This window comes from Pholcus phalangioides, unplaced genomic scaffold (genome assembly GCF_987345545.1).
Source record: "Pholcus phalangioides strain wild (caught in Gottingen) unplaced genomic scaffold, Ppha-v1.0 ptg000009l_1, whole genome shotgun sequence".
NCBI lineage: Eukaryota > Metazoa > Arthropoda > Arachnida > Araneae > Pholcidae > Pholcus > Pholcus phalangioides.
In genome coordinates, this window is record NW_028301602.1 from 43,872,270 (window position 1) to 43,892,281 (window position 20,012).

A 20,012-nucleotide genomic window follows, 5' to 3' on the forward strand; every position below is an offset into this window, starting at 1 on the left:
TTCCAGAAAAACTTTCTCCATCTTTAATTCATAAAGTCCACCTTCACTAATGTTGAGCCTTGGCAGCCAAACGCCTGTCTCTTTCTTCTGCTACAGATAACCTCACACCCTTTCCTCTTGGTAAAGAAATAAAAGGCTTGTTCAATTTGCCAATGACAAAGATGTAATTCAACCTGAAAAGAAATCATCAAAAGTAAATAAGCATAATAGATTCATGGAGCATTATTTGTTGAAATAAAAAACTAATTCTGTATGCCACAAATTAGACACCATGTTACATAAGGCAATTTTACAGAAGAGATTTTCATTTATTTTAGTGTGTCTTTCTATGATGCTTGCTCACTTGTTTTAAATAGTGAATATCTTGGTTCCTACTCTGGCATGACATGGTCCCACATCACACCAGAGCAATGTCCTATATCCCCGTGTAGTAATGTCTCTGTACAAAGTGTTTTCATCTGTCAAAGAATCTATGCTGTGATTCAGAAAGACTAATCTTAAAAAAATCAGGGATCATGTTTAGTCTGTCATCATGATCACATTAATTTGTGTAATAACATGTCAAATTCGACCAATACATGAATATAGCAAATACAGGTCTTAGAGGAATTTTCAGTGCCTAAATTTATTAGAAACTCCTTCACAAGACTATCAGAAAAATAGAATTAGACATCTAATATTTCAGAATATATGTGGGCAAATAATAATTGCAGTGTTTTAATTCATAAATGCAGCACCAGAATCAAAAGTGCAATACAATTTTGAGAGACCTGTGCAAACTGCAAAAGAATCTTATGGATAAAGAAATCCCTTTCTGCAAAGCATACCTGCTAATTGTTACAATTTTCATATTTAGTACAATTTTAACAAATTAATGATTATACACTTTTGCATCTAAAAATAAGATTTTTTACTGAACCACTAATATTGGTATTTTCGGCTTATTATTCGGTTTATTTCACAAACTGGTCTGCTTATTTCTGAAACCATCAACAGTCTGTTGGTAAACCCAGCAGAACCTAACCAAAAATTCTCGCATTCCCCATGGTGAGAAAGAGTGGAACACCACTGGGAGTTCTCATATATGGCAGTTTCACTAGTGCAGCTTATGTGCCGAAACTGTCTCAAACTGCTTCTGTATTAGCTACAATGAATGATGCCCCAATCCTTTAGCATCCATTTCAGGGTTCAATATTTTTCGAAAAATTTTGCATGCCATCCTAACTACGGTTCAGGGGTGGGAAGTCTATTTTGGAACAGCAACATATGGGATTCGGAGCAGATATTTATAAATTGGAGCAGTGAAATTAAAAATATTTTCGTTAACCCTCAACCCTTTTCGAAATAAAACTGCAATGTCTTTTGTTATCAAACATCTTTTCGTCAGCTTGATTTTTGTTTTTGGTGTTTTAGGCTTTTGACACCTTTTTTGAAAGAGCGGCTGTCATAAAATTTTTTGCACCCGTCCATTTACGATGATTTTTGCTTACTGAGGGCACTATTTGCTGCCTTGATCAGCAGCACTTCAAATGAGCTAAAAAAAATTTATAAATTTTAAATTTTTTTATACTTGGAAAGAAATTGTTGCAAATTGGGAGAGAATTTCGGAAGAATCAACCCGATGTTTGGCGATTCAGCATTCACTCATTATCTGGCGAAATTGGCGATCTGATACTCGTTATTTGGCGAGATTGATGATTTAACACTCGTTATTCGGCAACATTGGCGATTTAACGCTCATTATTCGGCAAAGTTTCTAAACTAACATCCGTAATTCGGCGGACATGCGCTTTTTACTCCCGGAATGAATTTTTTTCACAAAACATCGGAATTTAACACAATGACAATCGACTACAGTAATTTCTGCTGCTTCCAGTGACGACTTTTTTTTTTTTAAACGGAAACACTCGAATTTGCACTTTAAAGCTGAAAGGCATTGCAAACCATCTTCAGTTCCACGATCACGGACAATATCTGGGTTTCGCGATGGAAAGCCCGATCAGGGGCCGATAGTTTAAATGGAATAAATGTAAAGAAACGTTTCGTGGCTAGCAGGAACAAAAATTTTTTGGCGTACTTTCCGCAATTCCAGGCATACTGAAGTAAAATTTGCTATTTGGCGCAGAAAAATGCGAAAATACACTAATGGAGCAGGATGGCGCAATATATTAGTTTTGGCGCAGAGTTCCCACCCCTGTACGGTTTCATGAATTATGTAGTGTTTCATTTTTTTTTAAATTCGGGGTGAATTTTCTAAAATCAACACATTTTTGATAGATTCACAAGTGTTATTTTTTCAATATTTGGATATCAAATTTTACTGTCTGAAATATAAAACTACTTTTATTGTTAAGTCATTCAAGGTCAGGAGTTTTGGATATCTGGAGTTTTTTTTAATCTGGAAAAAAATTTAAAAATATGTAAACAAACACTAGTGTGACTGAATTTTTGCTACTGAATATTTTCAGTCAGATGAAGGCTTGTTAAAGAACCATGCAAAATATGCTTTGACAAAACGAAAAAGTGACTATAAACAGTAAATTTCTCCTAAGCTGCGAAAGGCATTTCCAGAAGTGTATGGCTTAGAACAGTGTTTCTCAACCGCAGGGCCGTGGCCCGGTACTGAGCATTGACATCATTCTTACTGGGCCGCGACTGATCTGCCGTTTCCTTTCTCCCCATTCATGCTCTGTTAATTATGTGTTTGACCGGGCCGTCCACTTACATAAATAAATGAAACCGGGCCGCGGGCTTCCAAAGTTGGGAACCACTGGCTTAGAAGGAACACTGCTGAGTAGCAACAAATTGGTACAAATTGTAAATTTCATTACTCAAGCCAATAAATCAATTTAAAATATGTATATTAAACTTTGTGCATCAGAACGCTGTGGGTATAATAGATGTCATCAGGACTAAGATTTCAGCTTTCATCACAACACAAAGGCAGTTAATATACAATACTCTATCACATCACAAGATAGCTTTCTATTAGTACAAAATTCAAATTTGTGTCAATTATAATGGGTAGTATGGTCCCTTGGGAGCATTTTACTGGCAAACTTGATCTTAGAGGTATTCTTCCAATTTGAAAAGTGTCCAAAAAATATAAACTTATTATCTGAGGCCAAAAAAAAAGGTCTCTAAAAGCAATATTTCCTAAAATATTGAAATTCAAAAAATAAACATTTAAAAACAAACAGCAGGGAAAAATTTTAAGTTTAACCTCTTCCAATTTTTGAATTCAAAACATCTCTGAATATTGCACTTAGAAACATGGAATTTTTGGGTGGATTTGGCAGACTGCGCAACAATTTTCTAATTGGGTTATTTAGAAAACAGGATGACCAAATAAAAATTATTTTAGAATAGAATGCAATTCTACACATGTTATGTGGATACTTTTTCTCATTGAAAGTATGCATTAAGGATCACTGATTCGCCAATAAAATGTGACCAATACTTTCTCTACTATCCTATATATTACCATGAAGCAAAACTATTTGACTGTCTTCTATACGCACTATATCGTAAAACGATCCCAGGTACAAATTTTAAGCTTCGTTACTCAAGCCAATGAATAATTTAAAAGTGTATTTGAATTTTGTGTATCAGAACGCTGTGGGTAGAATAGTTGTCATCAGCACTAAGATTTCAGCTTTCATCACAACACAAAGACGGTAAATACACAATACACTATTGCACTTTTTCTGTTACTTAGAACAAAATTAAATGTATATTTGAATTATATATCACCTTGTGGCAAAACTGTGTCCTTGACTGTCTTTAACATGCACAATATCAAAAGACCCTGGATGCCTTTCCCTCGATGTTATTGTTCCTACACGTCCCAAGTTATGTCCACCAGTCACCATTACAAGATTTCCTGCAATTAATACAAAAGAATTTAAAACAATGGATTACCTTAGAAATATACATATTATAGAAAGTAGTGTTTGAGTTCTGCATTAACATAATAAAAGAAAATATGAAATATCTGTAAATGTTACCTTAATGGGTAATGCACATAGCCAAGAAACAGGATACATGCGACCATATAAAAGGTGTTGTTTTAGGCATATTATTGACCACCAAGCTTATAAAAAACATTAATGGCTTCGATGTATGCCTTCATTAATGATGTTAAAGTTCTCATTAGCACAACAAACAAAAACTCCACATTACAAAAACAAAACATTGCCTTAAATAGCTAGTCTATAAGTGCTGAAAATACTGAAGTATTCAACAGAGGAAACTGCTAACAATTATTCAGAGGTATGTGTATTCTAAAATAAAAGGATTAAATTAAAGATGTAGCTGCACGTACCAGACAGCCCAACTTTTCACTCATTCCTATAAAATAGAAAAATCACTACTGGTGTTTCACCTAATTAGATCAACAGTTGATTAATGATTGCATGGTTAACAATACACAAACTCAAAAGTTACCTTAAATGAAAAAAAATGAAGCAAAAGTTAATGACAATCACTTCAGAGCACCATTAAAGTCAATGTACAGCGTAATAACTAGTTTTCACGTGATTTTGATCAAGTCTATTTTAAGGACAAAACTTCATTTCAAAATATTTGACTTCTTCCCCCATACCCTTATTACAAGTTCTTGTAACCACATACAGGTTTAATGTGTTAAAGTTTTTGAATATCTACCAAGTATTAAGCTCGGCCACAAAATATCAAGGTTTACCAACGTTAGATAGAAAACACATACAGCTCTAGTCTTTTTTCGTTCCATAAAAAAAAAACTAGACAAAAGGTTAAAAAAGTAAAACTGGTCTGTGATAGAGAAAGGTAATATTTTTTAATTTGAAAAGTTTTAAAGAAACATTTATAAAAATGCTCAAGTATTATATTTGTCCTAAGAAATTTAGAAAACAGTGTTTGGTTCTTTCATGTCTTAGGAAAATTACTTTGTTCAATTTACTAAAAATAGTTAAAATTACTAAATTAGGAAAAATTGCTTTTGCAGGATTGTGGTTCAATAAAGCAAATGGTTTCTAGATAGAACCTCAAATCTGCCTCAGAGAAATGTTTTTTATCACAGACATCAATGTAGGTAAGTAAAAATCATCATAGGCAATATCTTAATATGAACAGAAGATACAGAAGCCAGGGCTACATATCAACTTATACAAAAGTAATTGAACACTGAAAATTGAATTTACCTCTAATGTATTGAATTTTGCCTCAGAAAAAGATTTTATCAGTAAGATCAAACAATGTAGGTAAGTAAATCATCATAGGCAAAAAACTTAACTTTCTTAAACCTATAGCTGTTAGACATAGAAATTAACCTTTCAGTTAAATATGCATGTACAAAATTCCAAATCTTCTGATTAAACAAATATCAGATGAACATCTTTAAAATTGTTCAAAACATATTTTTACACACAAAATAAACATTGTCAAAAGAAAATTTTATATATACATGCTGACCAAACATCTCTATCATGCCGCTTAGCAATTAAATTCACCTGATGAAATAAAAATAATTTGGTTATTTCTCACATATTAAAAAAATAAAATTGGCCTCAGACAGATTGTTCTCATCTTGCATCAGACAATGCAAGTAATAAATAACCATCACGGGCAACAAACACTAAATATACTTGGTATCATTTTATATAAGCCTGTCTTCAGCAGAACCTGTAATAAGCGGGAACCTGTCTTCAATGGAAAAAATCATGAACCGGTGCTCAATGCCAAAATATAAATTAAAAACTTGGATTAAACGAAACCCATCTAACACAGAAACGGAAGGAAAATTTTACCATCCAACAGAAAATTTCACACAAACACTTCAACTGTTTCGTGAAAAATTAGCCAACGGATCATACAAAAAATATTAGTTCTATTAAAATTTTTAATGTAATGACTGCTTGCCAATATTTAACTACATACACCCTTAGATTTGTAAAAACAGTTACTGTACTTGATGCTGTGGTTTTTGAAAAGCTAGATGCAGTGAAACAGTTACTTTTTGAAATTGTAATAAACTTTCTGTAAAGCAGACTTTTCTACAGAGGAAATCAGTGTAATGGTTAGATTTTCAAATGATATACAATGACAAATTTTAATGGTCAGGACAGCGAAATCATATTGCCCCCACAAAAATCTGTTACGGCCCTGGTGCTCAGGATCACATAAATATACATAAACAATGTACAAACAACCAGACAACAGATATTGACACCCTCATTGAAAATATTATAGAAAGTAAAAAATGCAAATGTCATATCAGAGATGAAGAACTGTGGGGGAAATGGAGTTTCATGCAGATGCTATGAAAACCTAAATGTTTAGTAATTATAAAGTAAATAATGTTAGTAAAATAATTTTATGTACATTTAAATTAATTACTTTATTTTTATTGTATTGTACTCTAATTACATAAGAGATCATTACATAATTTTACACATTATATCAATTGAACTTGCATAAAGCGGAAACCTGCATTCAACAGGAAAATATCAGTCCCTTGCAATTCCATTGAAGACAGGTGTTACTGTGTATGTACAGTCAAACCCCGTTAGTGTGTCACCCGGTTAACACGTCACTCCGCTTACCAGATCAGATACCGGAAGTCCCAATTGTCCTGACAGGAATTGGCAAGCTATGGCTTACTACGTTTAACGAGTCATATTTTTGCTCTCCCAAGAGTGACTCATTAACGAGGTTTGACTGTATATATACACCAGGGTTTAAGCTGGATAAAAAATTCCTTTCGCAAAAAAGCAAAAATAAGGGAAAACGCTTTAGCAAAATGCTACAATGCAAATGTAATGATTGATGGTTAGATGTCTAGTCGTTTTGTACCTCCTGTACGCATTTTTGGGAAAGTGGCTACTACTTTCGCATTTTACAAAAAATGCAACTGAAGCTTAAACCCTGATATATACACACGTATATGCAGCTTATAAAAATTTTTATTTAATTAATTTATTTTTTGAATTTGTCTCAGACAAATGCTTTTTATCACATAACATCAAGCAATGTAGGTAATAAAACCATCACAGACAAATTCAGAAAAATATTTAAAAAAAATTATTGTTTATAACCTATTTTGAATAATGTCTATTGTGAAATTTGCCTCAGAAAAATATTTTTATCACATAACATCAACCAATGTAGGTAAGTAATAACCATCATGGGCAATAAAATCAGAATACAAAAAGTAGAAAATTATATTTTTGTACTATTTATAACTTCAATTTTTTACAATCATAGCTGCAATGTAACAGGGTTACTAAGTTCATTTCAAAATATGATATTCACATGCCTGTAATATTTCAAGTTCAAAGCCAAATCATTAAGGTATCAATTATAAATCCTCGGGTAAATGCAACTAGGTGAGTCAAAAATTATCAATATCAAAAATTAACTCATAGCACATGCTTTGTCATACTATACCTAAGCGATCTCTAACCCCAGCTATAAAGTTTCAAGAGTAAATCAAAATATTCACACTTCTTTGAACTATTAACTTAAAAACTTATCAATTAAAAAATAACCTGTTATGTAAAAAGAAAACTTGACTTAACTTGAAAACTTATATAATGTTCATTTCTTAATTAATGGAATGAAATCTTTTCTAGCCCTTTAACAAATATCAATGAAATAGTTTCTGAATATGCGCTTGAATATAAAGAGTAACACTTGGCCCTCACAGTTCAGGGTTCACAGCAAAATCTGCTCAATCATTTCTGACCAAAAACGCATACACAGGGTTCCCACTCAAACAGCATAATATTAAAAGTCCCTCAGAAATTAATTTTTTTATTCATAAAAAATTAAAAATAATTTATTTTTTCCTACTATTTCAATATCCTATAAGATTGACTCAAGCTAAAACATGACAGAAATGACGATAGCTAAAACAATTTTTGGACAAAACAGTACTTGCAACCACAGATAATTCTATCCTGTCTCCTCATAATATGTTGCCTTTTTTCTTTTTCTAGGAGTCTTTCAAAGTCCAGTGTGTAAACCCTTCCTAAATGCACAGCAAATCATAAAGGCATGCAAGTTTTAAGAATGACACTCCTTCGAGATCACAGTGCAAAATGAATAAGTTGCAAGATCCAATGTAAATAAGTCCAGGTGAACTGGATAGTTTTACTGCGCTGTCCATCTTTTTTAGAGGGACTTGTTTACATTTTACTCTGTTCAATACCAGGTCTGAATTTTTGATAAATGAAACACTTATTTCTAGCTCTTAACAGAGCTTTGTAAATATTGTTTATGCCTTCACATCCTAAAAATACAGAAAACAATCTAATACTATTGGGTAACATCAGTCATAAAACCTAGAATCAGTAGTTCTTAACCAGGGATGTGAAAGAGCATTTTAAGGGTGTGAGAAAAAAAAAACACGTAGACTGATCATTCAGGAAAATTAAAAATCAGGAACGGGTTCCGATCCAAATCAATTTCAGGCTTTCATTTTCCTGATTTTTTACAGAAGCCACAGCCTCTAACGTATCAGATTCCAATCTTGCAATAAGTTTTCACGAGATCATGAAAAGAGCTTTAAAACAAAAAAAAAATGTTTACTTTGAAATCTTTTTAGAAATGACTTCTTAAATGACAGTCTTAAAAAACTCACCTCACTTTTAATGAAGTATCTTTTACTGCCAGGCCAACAGAAATAGCAAGCTTACCTCAAAGATTCTTGTTCTATATAAATTTCACATTGTAAAAAATGTCTATAGCTCTTTCCGAACATTATATATTTTCAAACCCATCTTACTAAAAAAATTCAGAGAAAACAAGCTTTCAATTTTACCCATTTGTAATGTCTGAACTAAGTGTAGCAAGGAGAATTCTTCAAACAAAAAAATTTATACCACCGACCAGTTGTTTCATCCCATCCAACCCACAGGTATAACCTTCCCCCACCCATTTTGACATACAAGAGATAGAAAAGAAATTAGAGCTGGTATTGGATTTGTTTTCAACAGTGGAAAAGAGGGTCTCCTCCTTAGATTCATTTACTGAAACAGCAGGTTGTGATATTGAAGCAATGGTTTCCAGTATGTAAAAAATCTCCCCCTTCAACTGATATATTTCGCGGATGTACATCAAAGTGTCTCAGTAGGGGATCCCGAGGAAAATACAGATATTGTTGATAAGACTGAGGATTTGAAAGATAATCTATGGGGAAAAAAGTGAAGACCAACCACTGGAATGGGAATTCATTCCCTTTCAATTTTTTTCCTTCAGATTTTCCCTGACTTTTGACAAATATTTAATATTTTTCCTGACCTATTTTCCAATTCCCCGACTTCCCAGGTTGCTGGAAACCCTGCAGTTACAACAGAAATTTGAAATTCAAAAATGTTCAGTTTTACACATTGTAAAGTGATCAAGCAATAAAAACATTAGATGGATTGATAGCCTACTGAAGGGTTTTGGCACACCAACCTTATCTATGACATAGATAAGGTTTGTGTGTCAAAACCCTAGATTCTATGCAATATTTCTTTGTCTACATTTATGGTGGTTTACAGGTCAAAACATCCCTACATCTACAAATTTCATTCACATTCGATTTTACCACTACGGGGCTCTTATATCTGCAAAGTTATTTTATGTGGACCCGCATTTTATGCTAAAACCCATTATAATAAATACAAAAAGGGATTTTTCAAATAAAATAGATTTTACACGCATGGAAATTAAATCCTTGGGAATAAAATCCCTACTTTAAAAAACAAGTGAAATTAGCGGTCAAAACTTCAATGGTGATCTAAAAAAAATATTCTGTTCAATCAGAAACGATGTGAACAAACATTATGCGTGAATGATCCCGAATTACCAGAAGATGAAGGAAAAAACATTAATTTTTTGAAGAACGTGTGACACTTTATGGCACTTGCTTGATGTTTTTTGATTTCACGTGGGTGATAAACATTGGTCATGGTGAAAACACTGGCACATGTCCTTAACACAACTTGTACAAAAAGAAAAAGTCAGCCTTTTTCTGGAACATTTGATAAAAGGCAGTTAATCAGAATAAGTATCTTTAAAATTAAGAATATTTTTTTCTTCAGTATTCATGTTTTGTTATTGCACGTACGTAACTCCAACAAAAAAGTTTTAGAAGCACTATAATCTTCAATTATCCAGGACTATTGGCTGCTAAACTATTTCCCTGCATGATAAAACAAACTTTTCTTGTTACCATCTCAGAGGGTTTGTAAAACTTCCTTAAAAAGAATTTCCCACTATTTCCCCCCCACCACCTTTATGATGCGTGATGTCATTTTGAAAAAAGACAAAAGACATTTTGCCCCACAAGAAATTCCTTGGGGATTGTTTTAAGCAGGAATTCTTTTTAAATAAAGTAGGAAATGTTTAGGGACAATTAGAAACTTCGCTTAGGTGATTTTCGCAAAAATTCGGGAGATTCTAAAGGTCAAGCGATGAAGTTGAAATTAGGGAGACTTGGCAGCTATGCCCTGGTAATATAAATTGTTATTAGTCTTAAGCAATAATCACACGCTTTTATATGAAATATTCAAAAATTAGCTGAGCTGCTAAATGTAGACTTGTAATAAGTCTGTCGGTTATAGAAAAAATATAGGGTTGACCCAACTGATCCAAGATTATAGAACAAATCAAGCAATAAAAAATTTACAAGGTAATGTTATAGAACTTGGATATGCCTCAGATACATGATTTCATCACATAGTGATATCAAACAATGTAGGTAATCTGTTACCATCATCGGCAGAAACTTTAAATAAATATTATAAAAGGAATCACTATATTAAAAAATATAAAATTGTGACTTTTGTTCTATTCACATATCTTAAATAGATATGTGAGACCAATGAAAAGTGCATCACTTTAGGCACGTTTCTGACTCAGAATGAGAAAACTCATCTCACATTATATTCATGAAACATGCCACAGAATGTAATCAAGAGCTAGAACTTACCAACATCAAACTTTATGAAATCCATAATTTTTCCTGTAGCTATGTTCAACTGGATACTATCGTGAACCTTAATCAGAGGATCAGGATATCTAATCGTCCTACCGTCATGGGTAACCAAGAATGGAATGCCCTTTGGCCCAACTTGCACTCTTTTTACACGGCATAGCTTGTACTAAAGAAAAATTTCATGATTTCAACAAATTTTATCACTGAGAATCTTGAAATACTATATATAATTATAAATGTCATTCCATGCGTTACTATCAGAAAATTCAAAATCTGTTCATGTACTTTCATAAGAGGTGTCAGATTTAAGTATCATCATATAGTAACAAGAAATGTTCAAAACACTGGCTAACTATTCACAAAATTATATTTATTCATATCCTTGTTTCATCTAAGACATTCACATCCCTAAAAATTAATCAAGATTAAAATATACTCATGAAAAAGTGTCAGAAGTGTCACGCAACATAAAAAGCTTAAAATATAAACAATAACTTATTCTTATTACTTCATTTTATTGCATTATCAGTACTTTCATGTTTCAAATGTGTAAACATACTACCTAAAGCAGTGGTTCTCGACCTTCTTACAACTTTTTTAAAGAAAGTTTCTCGATCCCATATTTAATATTTCCTGATAATACACTCATAATAAAGTTGTGCCAAGCCTCAGATATATATTTTTTACTCTCATTCTACTCAGACGAGAAGTGTCAAGTGAATTGCATCACTGGCTGTTTTTTTGAAATCTAGATGTTTTGAATTTATGGAGAACTGACATTTCACGTAATAGATTAAACTAAGAAACGCTTAAGTTTTTCTTGCTCAAAAAACATTAATTTCACAGGGAGATATAAAATTAATTTTTCCAACAAAACACTAGCATCCTTTAACAAATTTTTCTTTACAGTAATATCTTGTTAGAGGCACTTGCACGAAGCCATTTTGATAAAACATCTACCAAAACCTGTTACCACTCAGTACATACAGGCTGTACATTCATAAAAAAAAAATTTATCATGTAATTTTAACTCAATTTTAACCATGCCTTGCATACATACACTAGATGTTACAAAATCAGAAAATTCAAAATCTGTTCATGTCTATTCATAAGAGGTGTCAGATTTAGTTTCATCATACAGTAACATCACATCTAATGATTATCTGCAATAGCTCCCCCAAGCATCAAATTCTCACAAATCCCATTTCTGTGAATGATAGAAAAGAAGCAATGTGCAATTCAATCATAAAAGTAAAGACATACTGACAAGCCAATCTTCCTTTACAGTGCATTTATATACATTGTCAGCTTACATGGGACACTAGTAAGTGAGACAAGAATTCTTTGCCATAGGCAAAAGTAGAACCTGCTTTGCTAAAGACAAATTCTTTTGATCTTTGTTCAAGCAAACCAAAACCACAAATATTGACTTAAAAACAAAGAATAAGTCTGGTTAACCATTGGTCAGTCAACCTAAATTAAAAATCTGGTCTATAAATGATTTCTCATCTAACAAATCATAAGTCTAGCCTCAGATATACCTTTTTACACTCATTTGTACTCAGACGAGAAGTGTCAAATAAATATAACATCATAGGCTGAATAATCCAAAATACAATGCATTAAATCGCTTCAGGTTTTTACACGTTATTATAATTCTTATTTCAAACACCTTGCAATAAAGAGGAGATCCTGAACGTTTGCAGTTTTTGCTTGTAAGCTCTGCTTAAGAAAAATTCACAAGGACCTTCCCGTCGCTTAAGTGGTCATTGTAACAATGAAGTACTTTTTCCTGATGTGGCCCTATGTCGAGGTGGACTTTACATAGGTCCACAAAGTTATGCAACTGTTAATGAAAAATTAGGCATAACAAAAATAGCAACTATTTACTAGGATCAGTTTCCTAGAGAAAGTTACCTTAAAAGAAAGAAAATAGATTCTTTACAATTACATTAAAAATTTGAATTTGAAAAAAATTGAAACCCTATGTTAGGATATACCATATCAAGATTCAAATAACATTCACGATTCACATAATTTATGGTGGATCCTGTACAGACTATTTGAATGTTTCAATGGTATTGAAAACGTGCTCAGATTAAAAAAACTTGTCCTCCTAAAGATTTGACATTTTTCAAACCCTTCAGAATTCTAGCCTACAAAAATCATCACAGCACAATTTTCTTTCCAACAAATAAACTTCACGAGCACGTAACCTTAAATTTACAATATACATCTGGACACGATTAATATTACCTTAGCTTCTTCAGCTGTTATCCGATGCAATATGAATCTTCCTTTCACATCATACAGCAATCTGAAATACTCTCCAGTCTTGTCAATCGTTACAACATCTAAATTAAAAAACAAAGGTTACCAACCAGGATCAGAGAAACACTGCCAATGAATTAATTTAGTTTGTAATAACTACTTTGTGCAGTCTAACACCTCATTTAATCAAGCTTTGATTAAAGAACGATAGTATAAACACTACAGAACAAAATACAGCTGAATCCCATTATAACAGGTACAGTATGGTCCGCCACGACTTTTTTCTCGCGATAAGACGCCAAGACCGTCATAATGCTTCTCTGGGTTGCCGTATTTTTAACACTTTTCCAGTTTCGTTGGGCGATACTAGATGACACTGGCTTCACCAAACAGCATTTTTCTTTTGTTCACCGCGTTTTTTCAAAAATTCTAAACAGCCGTTGTTCCATTTCCAGTGCGTCTCTGATTATTATTCCTCCCTTCCATAGCTTACATCATTTACATTATTATCTACTGCTCAGGTTGTATCATACCGTTTTATTATTTCGTTGTATTTATTAGTTATTCATCCATTGCCATGCCTTCTGTTAACATTTTATTATTTAAAATGAACTTACAGAATTTTTTATGCCCGGATCCATTTATTTATAAAAAAGGGTCCGGGTTTTAGTTTTAATAAATAGAATATTTATGCCCAGAATTCCTTATGCCCCGATCTTTTTATTATTAAAAAAATGGGCCAGGTGTAATTTTTTTTAACCGATATTTTTTTCTATTTTAATGCTCAGTGGTTTCTATTATGTTTTGCACGGTTTTTTTTCGGCGTCCATAGTGTCTGACGGCCTTGGCGACTCTTCGTCGGGCCATCAGACATGCGTGGCGGACCATACGACAGCTGTTCCGAATCAACTGTACACACATCTTTTAATACCAAATCTGATTAGTGCCACGAAAGACATTTGCATTGCACAAAAGAAAATATCAAATAAATTATATCTCAGCTATCCAGAACTATTTCAGACTAGTCCTAGACATGACCCAATAAATCAAAAAAAAATTACAGCAATATAATTTCTTGACAGCCAAGCATGGTTTCTCCCTCTAGTCACAAGTAAAACAAAGCCTAGATAGTCCCCACTCAAGTTAGAGAAATTTTAACGTCTAACACGAAGTGCCGCCATTTTTGCTTTTTCGCGAAAGGAAATTTTATTAAACCCTGGTACATTTGTATATAGACCATTTCTAGTGTATTTTCTAAAGCCGAGGGTGTACCTACCCCCCCCCCCCACAATGACGAGCCTGTGTCAATTAACGTTATATCAAGAGGCAATTCATTAGGCTACTGGCTATTTTTATTTTAATTTTTCATTAGGCTATTTTTTTTAAATATCAACACATATACAAAAAAAGGTCGATATCTCACCCATGAAACCAGATGGATAGTTGGAATCTGTCCTAACTTTGCCATCAACTTTGATGAGACGTTGCATGACAATCTTTGTCACTTCACAGTTTGTTAGAGCATACTTCAACCGATTTCGGAGCATAATGATGAGGGGAAGCGACTCTCGGAGCTTGTGCGGACCAGTGCTTGGACGAGGCGCCTTAAATAAAAATACAAAATTACATACAATCATTACATTTCAAATTAAAAAATAATAGTTTCATAAGCTACAAAACTACTTACGAAGACACCTCCAAGCTTGTCCAACATCCATGATTTGGGCGCATTGAGTCGCTTCAGATGCTTCTTAGGACCACGTGCCTTAATAAAATATAAATTTAGTTTAACAGGCAGAAAATAAACCAATATGTAAATCGAAATTTGCATTTAAAATGTCCCTTCGAGTATCATTACCGATGTTATCTACATACTTCATTTTTAAAAGCTTTTCAACAGCCCTACTTCAGTTACTAGAAGATTTGAATGAGTTAAATAGAAAGCATGGAATTGAATTAAAATTTCATTAATAATTATGAAAAATATTGAAACATTTATGCGGTTCTGGAAGTGAAACGAGGTACATGAATATACTGAAAGGGGGTGACACGAGAATGAACTACCACATATTATGCGAAATTAAATCACCTAATAAAGAACATATCGCAACAAATAGCTATCTACACGCTGAAAGATTGATTTTTGAAAAACAATTCGAGATTATAGCAAGCATTAGAGTCGATGCACATGGATTGCGAGTACGTACCATTTCTCTTCAAAATATTTAACCTAGCATGAAGACACAAGAGACCTCATCACATTACATTGTTGCCACACGCGCAGGCACAAAGTAGAATAATTTCTTTATTCTGATTTAGGTGGGGTCTAACGCGCAAGCGTCAGAGCAAACACAATAGATGATTGTATCACGAGCCCCTATTGGTCAAAAGATGGAGTGAGACTGTGTGGATTGACCATATGACCTCCAACGTACGGGACATACATTGCGTTTGTTTACCACTACTCACGCCCATTGAGAAGTATTTCCTCGATGACAAAAATCCATTTTCCACAAAGTTCACTTTTTTTGATCAAATCAAGAGACTTTCTGGATACTATACCCTAGTGCACTTGGGAAAGAAAAATTTGTTGTCCTTACACTAACGGCCGTATTCACCAACACAGTTTCAACTGCAATCGCAGGTTAAACGATCAGCGATCGACAAGGATTGGTTAAAATCCTTAATTTATTTCGATCTTCAATCCTTTCACCTGCGATTGCAGTTGAAACTGTGTTGGTGAATACGGCCGTTAATCCACCGCTATAAGTAAAGCTCAGTGAAAGAAACTAGAGATCACGTGACTTTATCCCTCGGAACCTTACAGGTTTTCTTTGGTCACGTGACACATTCCGGCTGACGCGCTAAGGATGAACGTAAAACCGGGTTTTCCTAGGCACAGGTTTCCCGTGCCGCTCGCAACGTGATTCGCCCAGCGCGACATGCCGTCCACTCACCAATAAGTAAAGCAGCATGACCGTTTTCCTACAGAACGCAATACGCCTCACGACAGCGCTTTACGTCGTGCGTTATTGGCTGACTCCTTCTGGAGGAGTCAAATGCGTCGTGCACCGCGGTTTTGCCGATATTCTCTTCACTCTTGTGTGTTTTATTTCCCCTCCCTTCAAACCGGAGCATGCAGACGACAGAGTAGCTGATGCCAAAGCCATATACTTTATATAGCCACCCTGATCTGATGCGCCTCGCTAGGAAAACACAAACGCGTACCGTAATTATGTAACTCGTTGCTGTCGGCATGAAATATTCTAATTCGGTTCACGCTGTGCAACAAACCTATTCCTAGGAAAACCCGGCTTTAGGAATATGTTTATATTCATAGGGAATATATTCACAAATTTGTTGGAAATAGGCTACATTTAATCGTAGGGAATATATTCTCTAGGTCAAACGGATGAAGTCACGTGATCTCTAGCTTCATTGGTTTTCCAGCTTCCAGGCACGAATGTGAGCCGATCTCCCATTTGAAAAAGTCTCTTCGCAAAGAGCAGACATACCTACAACACGATACTGACGAAACATGAAAATACAAACATTTCCCATCTTTACTTCAGAAAATGGAAGCCAGATGGCAGCATGAACACAAAACAAGCGCAACTCGACAACATAAATACGTTAGGGCTAAGTATACACTCAGAACACACATTCCTGCATGTGCCGATTCGTTAGAAATTCTGAGGAGGAATATGTTCGAGGTGCATGTTCGGTTAAGTAGTAGTAGCTTCATTGGCGAAGCGGTTGAAGAATCGATCAAATTATCTTTATTCAACTTTGTTGATTGACCTTGTGGTGAATATCGGCAGTGATCGAACCCAGAATCTCATGCAAACCGGGCAAGTGTAATGACCATCATACAACAGAGAAAAGATTTTTTTTTCTTCCCTTGAAACACCCAAAGTAGCGTGACTTGCTGAGTCGCATCGAGTCACATTGCTGAGTGACTATTTTAAATATGGATATTAATTAAAATTGAAAATAGTCACTCAGTAATTTCCGGTAGAATCAATGGGCTGTCAACGACTATGCCATGCTCAAAACACCGGGCAAGATCAGAAAAGTTAAACAGCATCGGGCGTGGTTAGCACTTGGGAGGGTAATCACTTAGAAACACTACGTGCTTTTGGCATCACTTTTTTGATACGGGCAATATAGGATGAGATAGAAACAACGACACTTTTTTCTCCAACTTCACCTCAACATAATATTCAGAAAAGCCATTGATTTCATGTACCGTGGGCAGACAAAAAAAACCATCAATCTCTACTGTCGTCACCTGGAGGCCATTCGCTGAAGTTAATAGAGGTTACCGCGCTACTGTGCGTGTTTGGAGGGAAGAAAAGTTATGTCGCTGTTATTTAATGATAAGTGCACTTGCCCAGTTTGCAAGAGGTCGATGAGAGATTTTCGATTCCTGATGAAGGCAACAAACTTTTTTTCATAAGTTTACCATGGATATTTTTCAGGAAGTCTCTGCATTTGATGTATCGTGGGCCGAGAAAAAATCATCAATCCTTATTTTTTATTTAGTGCTGACTGAAATCAGGAAGAAGATTCTTTCAAATACTCATAAAATTATATTATGATGACTTCATTGTTCTTACGTAGTGTTCAAATTTTATTGCACGGTAAACGTATTTCTTAAATTTACACTGCCGTTTGCAATAGCACTATATTTCATGTAAATCCGCTTTTTTTTTTAACTTCTAGTGTTGTTTACGATTTTTCAGTGCTGCCATCCAGTGCCGTCTTAAGTCATGGGCCCATCCGGGCACGGCCCGGGGGCCTCACGAAAATGGGATCTGGTTGAGATTTTCGAAAATTTGCCTGATAGGGCTTCAGAAAAACATTTGGCCCGGGGGCCCATGATGCTCTTAAGACGGCCCTACTGCCATCTATATCTCAGAAGTGAAATGAGTGATGTGTAGCGACTGAATATTTGTACTGTTTGTAGGACTGCTGCTCGCTGTGGCGAGACTTTTTAACGGGGAGATCGGCTCGCATTTGCGCCTCGAAATTGGAAACCACAGAAAACCAACTTCAGCCGACCACATTTAAGTGATTTGTAAATACGTTGCTTAGTTCATTTTTACAAAATTAGGTTTGAGGGGCAAGTCACATCAGATAACCTTCAGAGCCACATTCGGTCCGCGGGTCAAGGGTTTACCATATATGGCTTAAAGGGTGAGTCGCAATGAATTTCCTAAAAGAGAAATTTTGAGTTCTTACCCTTCAAATAGCATTAAAACTAACAGAAATCGATTATAATAACATATAAAGATATTTTCAAGAAATTTCAATTTTTTAAAAATATTTTTTGCATTAAAAAAACAATTTTTTTTTGTCTGGGGGGGGGCATACGAACCCCCTGTGCCCCTCCCGCGTACGTTTCTGATCCCACCATTATGCGTTAGGAGGTAGGGGGCAGTGATGACGAAATTTTGCTGACCGGGGGGGGGGAGGGTTAGAGTTTTGCTGACACGGGGGGGTCAAAAGTGGCTAAAAATTTGCTTACGTAATACTTGAACGGCCCCCTAAATAAAAAAATATTTATGAATATCCAAGGCCGTAGCGAGGAGGGGGGGGGACTTGTGGGGCTGGGCCCCTCCCCCCGAAATGTGAGAAAATGACTGAAAAAAGAAAAAAAGATGGCCACATCTATTGTTCTATCACTTTGGTCCCCCCCCCCCCAGAAATGGAGCCCCTCCCTTCCGACGAAATATCTGGCTACGAGCCTGTGAATATCATACTACAGTGCATTGTTTGTAACTGAGTTAGATTACCTGGGACGCAACTAGATGCTTTGTCAGTCCGGATAAACTTGGAGCCTCAATCATAGGGATTGAGGGCCGTCGCATTCGACCCTCCCCAGCGTGGTCCAACCCCTCGGGGTAAAACGCTTACATCCCTCTCGGGACAGAGCGTGGACCATGTCTGGACTTACAGTCCGGATAAACACACATTTTGGCACCCAATTATAATGGGGAAAGAGAGGCTAAAATGTGAAATTCGCGCCCCGTTCGGTCCGACATCTCAGGCACTCATATAAGGAAAGTGGGATTGTTCACCGTGAGCGTATGGAACTGATCCATATGAATCAGTTCCTAGGACTGGCCTAGCTGCAGCCCTGTAGATTACTGTCAAACTGTATTTCGTGTCAAGAAAGAAAATATTTTCTGGATGTTCATCCCAAGGTCAACTCTGAAGGAAAAAATCATCTGGCCTCCGCTGGTGCTCGAACCCAGGCCCTATTGCAAACCGGACAAAAACACGCTATCAATTACACCACTGGAGACCTTCCTTATTCCACGCACTGCAGCGTGAGGCACTGAAACAAAGGCATTAGTAGCTTCTCTTAACTTCAGCAAATGGCTCCCCCAGGGCCGTCTTAAGGGCATCGTGGGGCCCCCCGGGCCAAGTGATTTTTGTGAGGCCCTACTTGATCAATTTTCGAAAAATTCAACTACTTCTCGTTTTTTTGAGACCCCCTCTTTTCTTGAGGCCCCAGGGCCGTGCCCGGGTGGACGGGCGGGCCCATGCGTTAAGACGGCACTGGGCTCCCCCAGGTGGGACAGTAGAGTTTGAGATAGACGGCTTTTTTTCCTCATCCCAAAGATGTCAAGGAAACAGATATTCTGTCGGGAAAATATCCTCTCAAAGGAAACATCCTACTACCATTTAATCACTGGTACAGATGGTAACATGCTTGACCGGTTTTTTCAAGAGAACCTGGGTTTGAGTCCCGGTGGAGTCCAAATGACTT

At 35.5% G+C, this 20,012-nt stretch overlaps 1 protein-coding gene and 4 non-coding genes across 5 annotated transcripts; all 5 read right to left on the bottom strand.

Annotated features, from left to right (window-relative positions):
* RpS4 (ribosomal protein S4) lies at positions 1 to 15,553 on the bottom strand. The gene is made up of 7 exons (XM_089236266.1): positions 15,442 to 15,553; positions 14,922 to 14,999; positions 14,658 to 14,838; positions 13,220 to 13,317; positions 10,958 to 11,129; positions 3,754 to 3,883; positions 1 to 173 (listed from the first exon to the last, which is right to left on the bottom strand). Exons 1-7 carry the CDS (start codon positions 15,442 to 15,444, stop codon positions 47 to 49), a joined length of 789 nt encoding a protein of 262 aa, XP_089092392.1. The 5' UTR covers positions 15,445 to 15,553; the 3' UTR covers positions 1 to 46.
* LOC149083126 (small nucleolar RNA SNORD34) lies at positions 5,196 to 5,264 on the bottom strand. Its single transcript, XR_016193336.1, has one exon. It is a non-coding gene; the product is annotated as a small nucleolar RNA SNORD34 (small nucleolar RNA).
* On the bottom strand, positions 6,966 to 7,037 carry LOC149083127 (small nucleolar RNA SNORD34). The gene has a single exon (XR_016193337.1). It is a non-coding gene; the product is annotated as a small nucleolar RNA SNORD34 (small nucleolar RNA).
* Positions 7,100 to 7,171, bottom strand: LOC149083128 (small nucleolar RNA SNORD34). Its single transcript, XR_016193339.1, has one exon. It is a non-coding gene; the product is annotated as a small nucleolar RNA SNORD34 (small nucleolar RNA).
* Positions 10,677 to 10,752, bottom strand: LOC149083129 (small nucleolar RNA SNORD34). Its single transcript, XR_016193338.1, has one exon. It is a non-coding gene; the product is annotated as a small nucleolar RNA SNORD34 (small nucleolar RNA).
* Positions 15,554 to 20,012: the final 4,459 nt, after the last annotated feature.

Bases quoted from the DNA above. Each gene is read 5' to 3' on its own strand.
- RpS4 (XM_089236266.1), bottom strand. The intron at 13,318-14,657 runs GTGAGATATCGA...TTTTTAATTTAG, and splicing joins CTATCCATCTGGTTTCATGG to ATGTTGTAACGATTGACAAG. The intron at 11,130-13,219 runs GTAATATTAATC...ATTTTTCTTTAG, and splicing joins TAACAGCTGAAGAAGCTAAG to TACAAGCTATGCCGTGTAAA.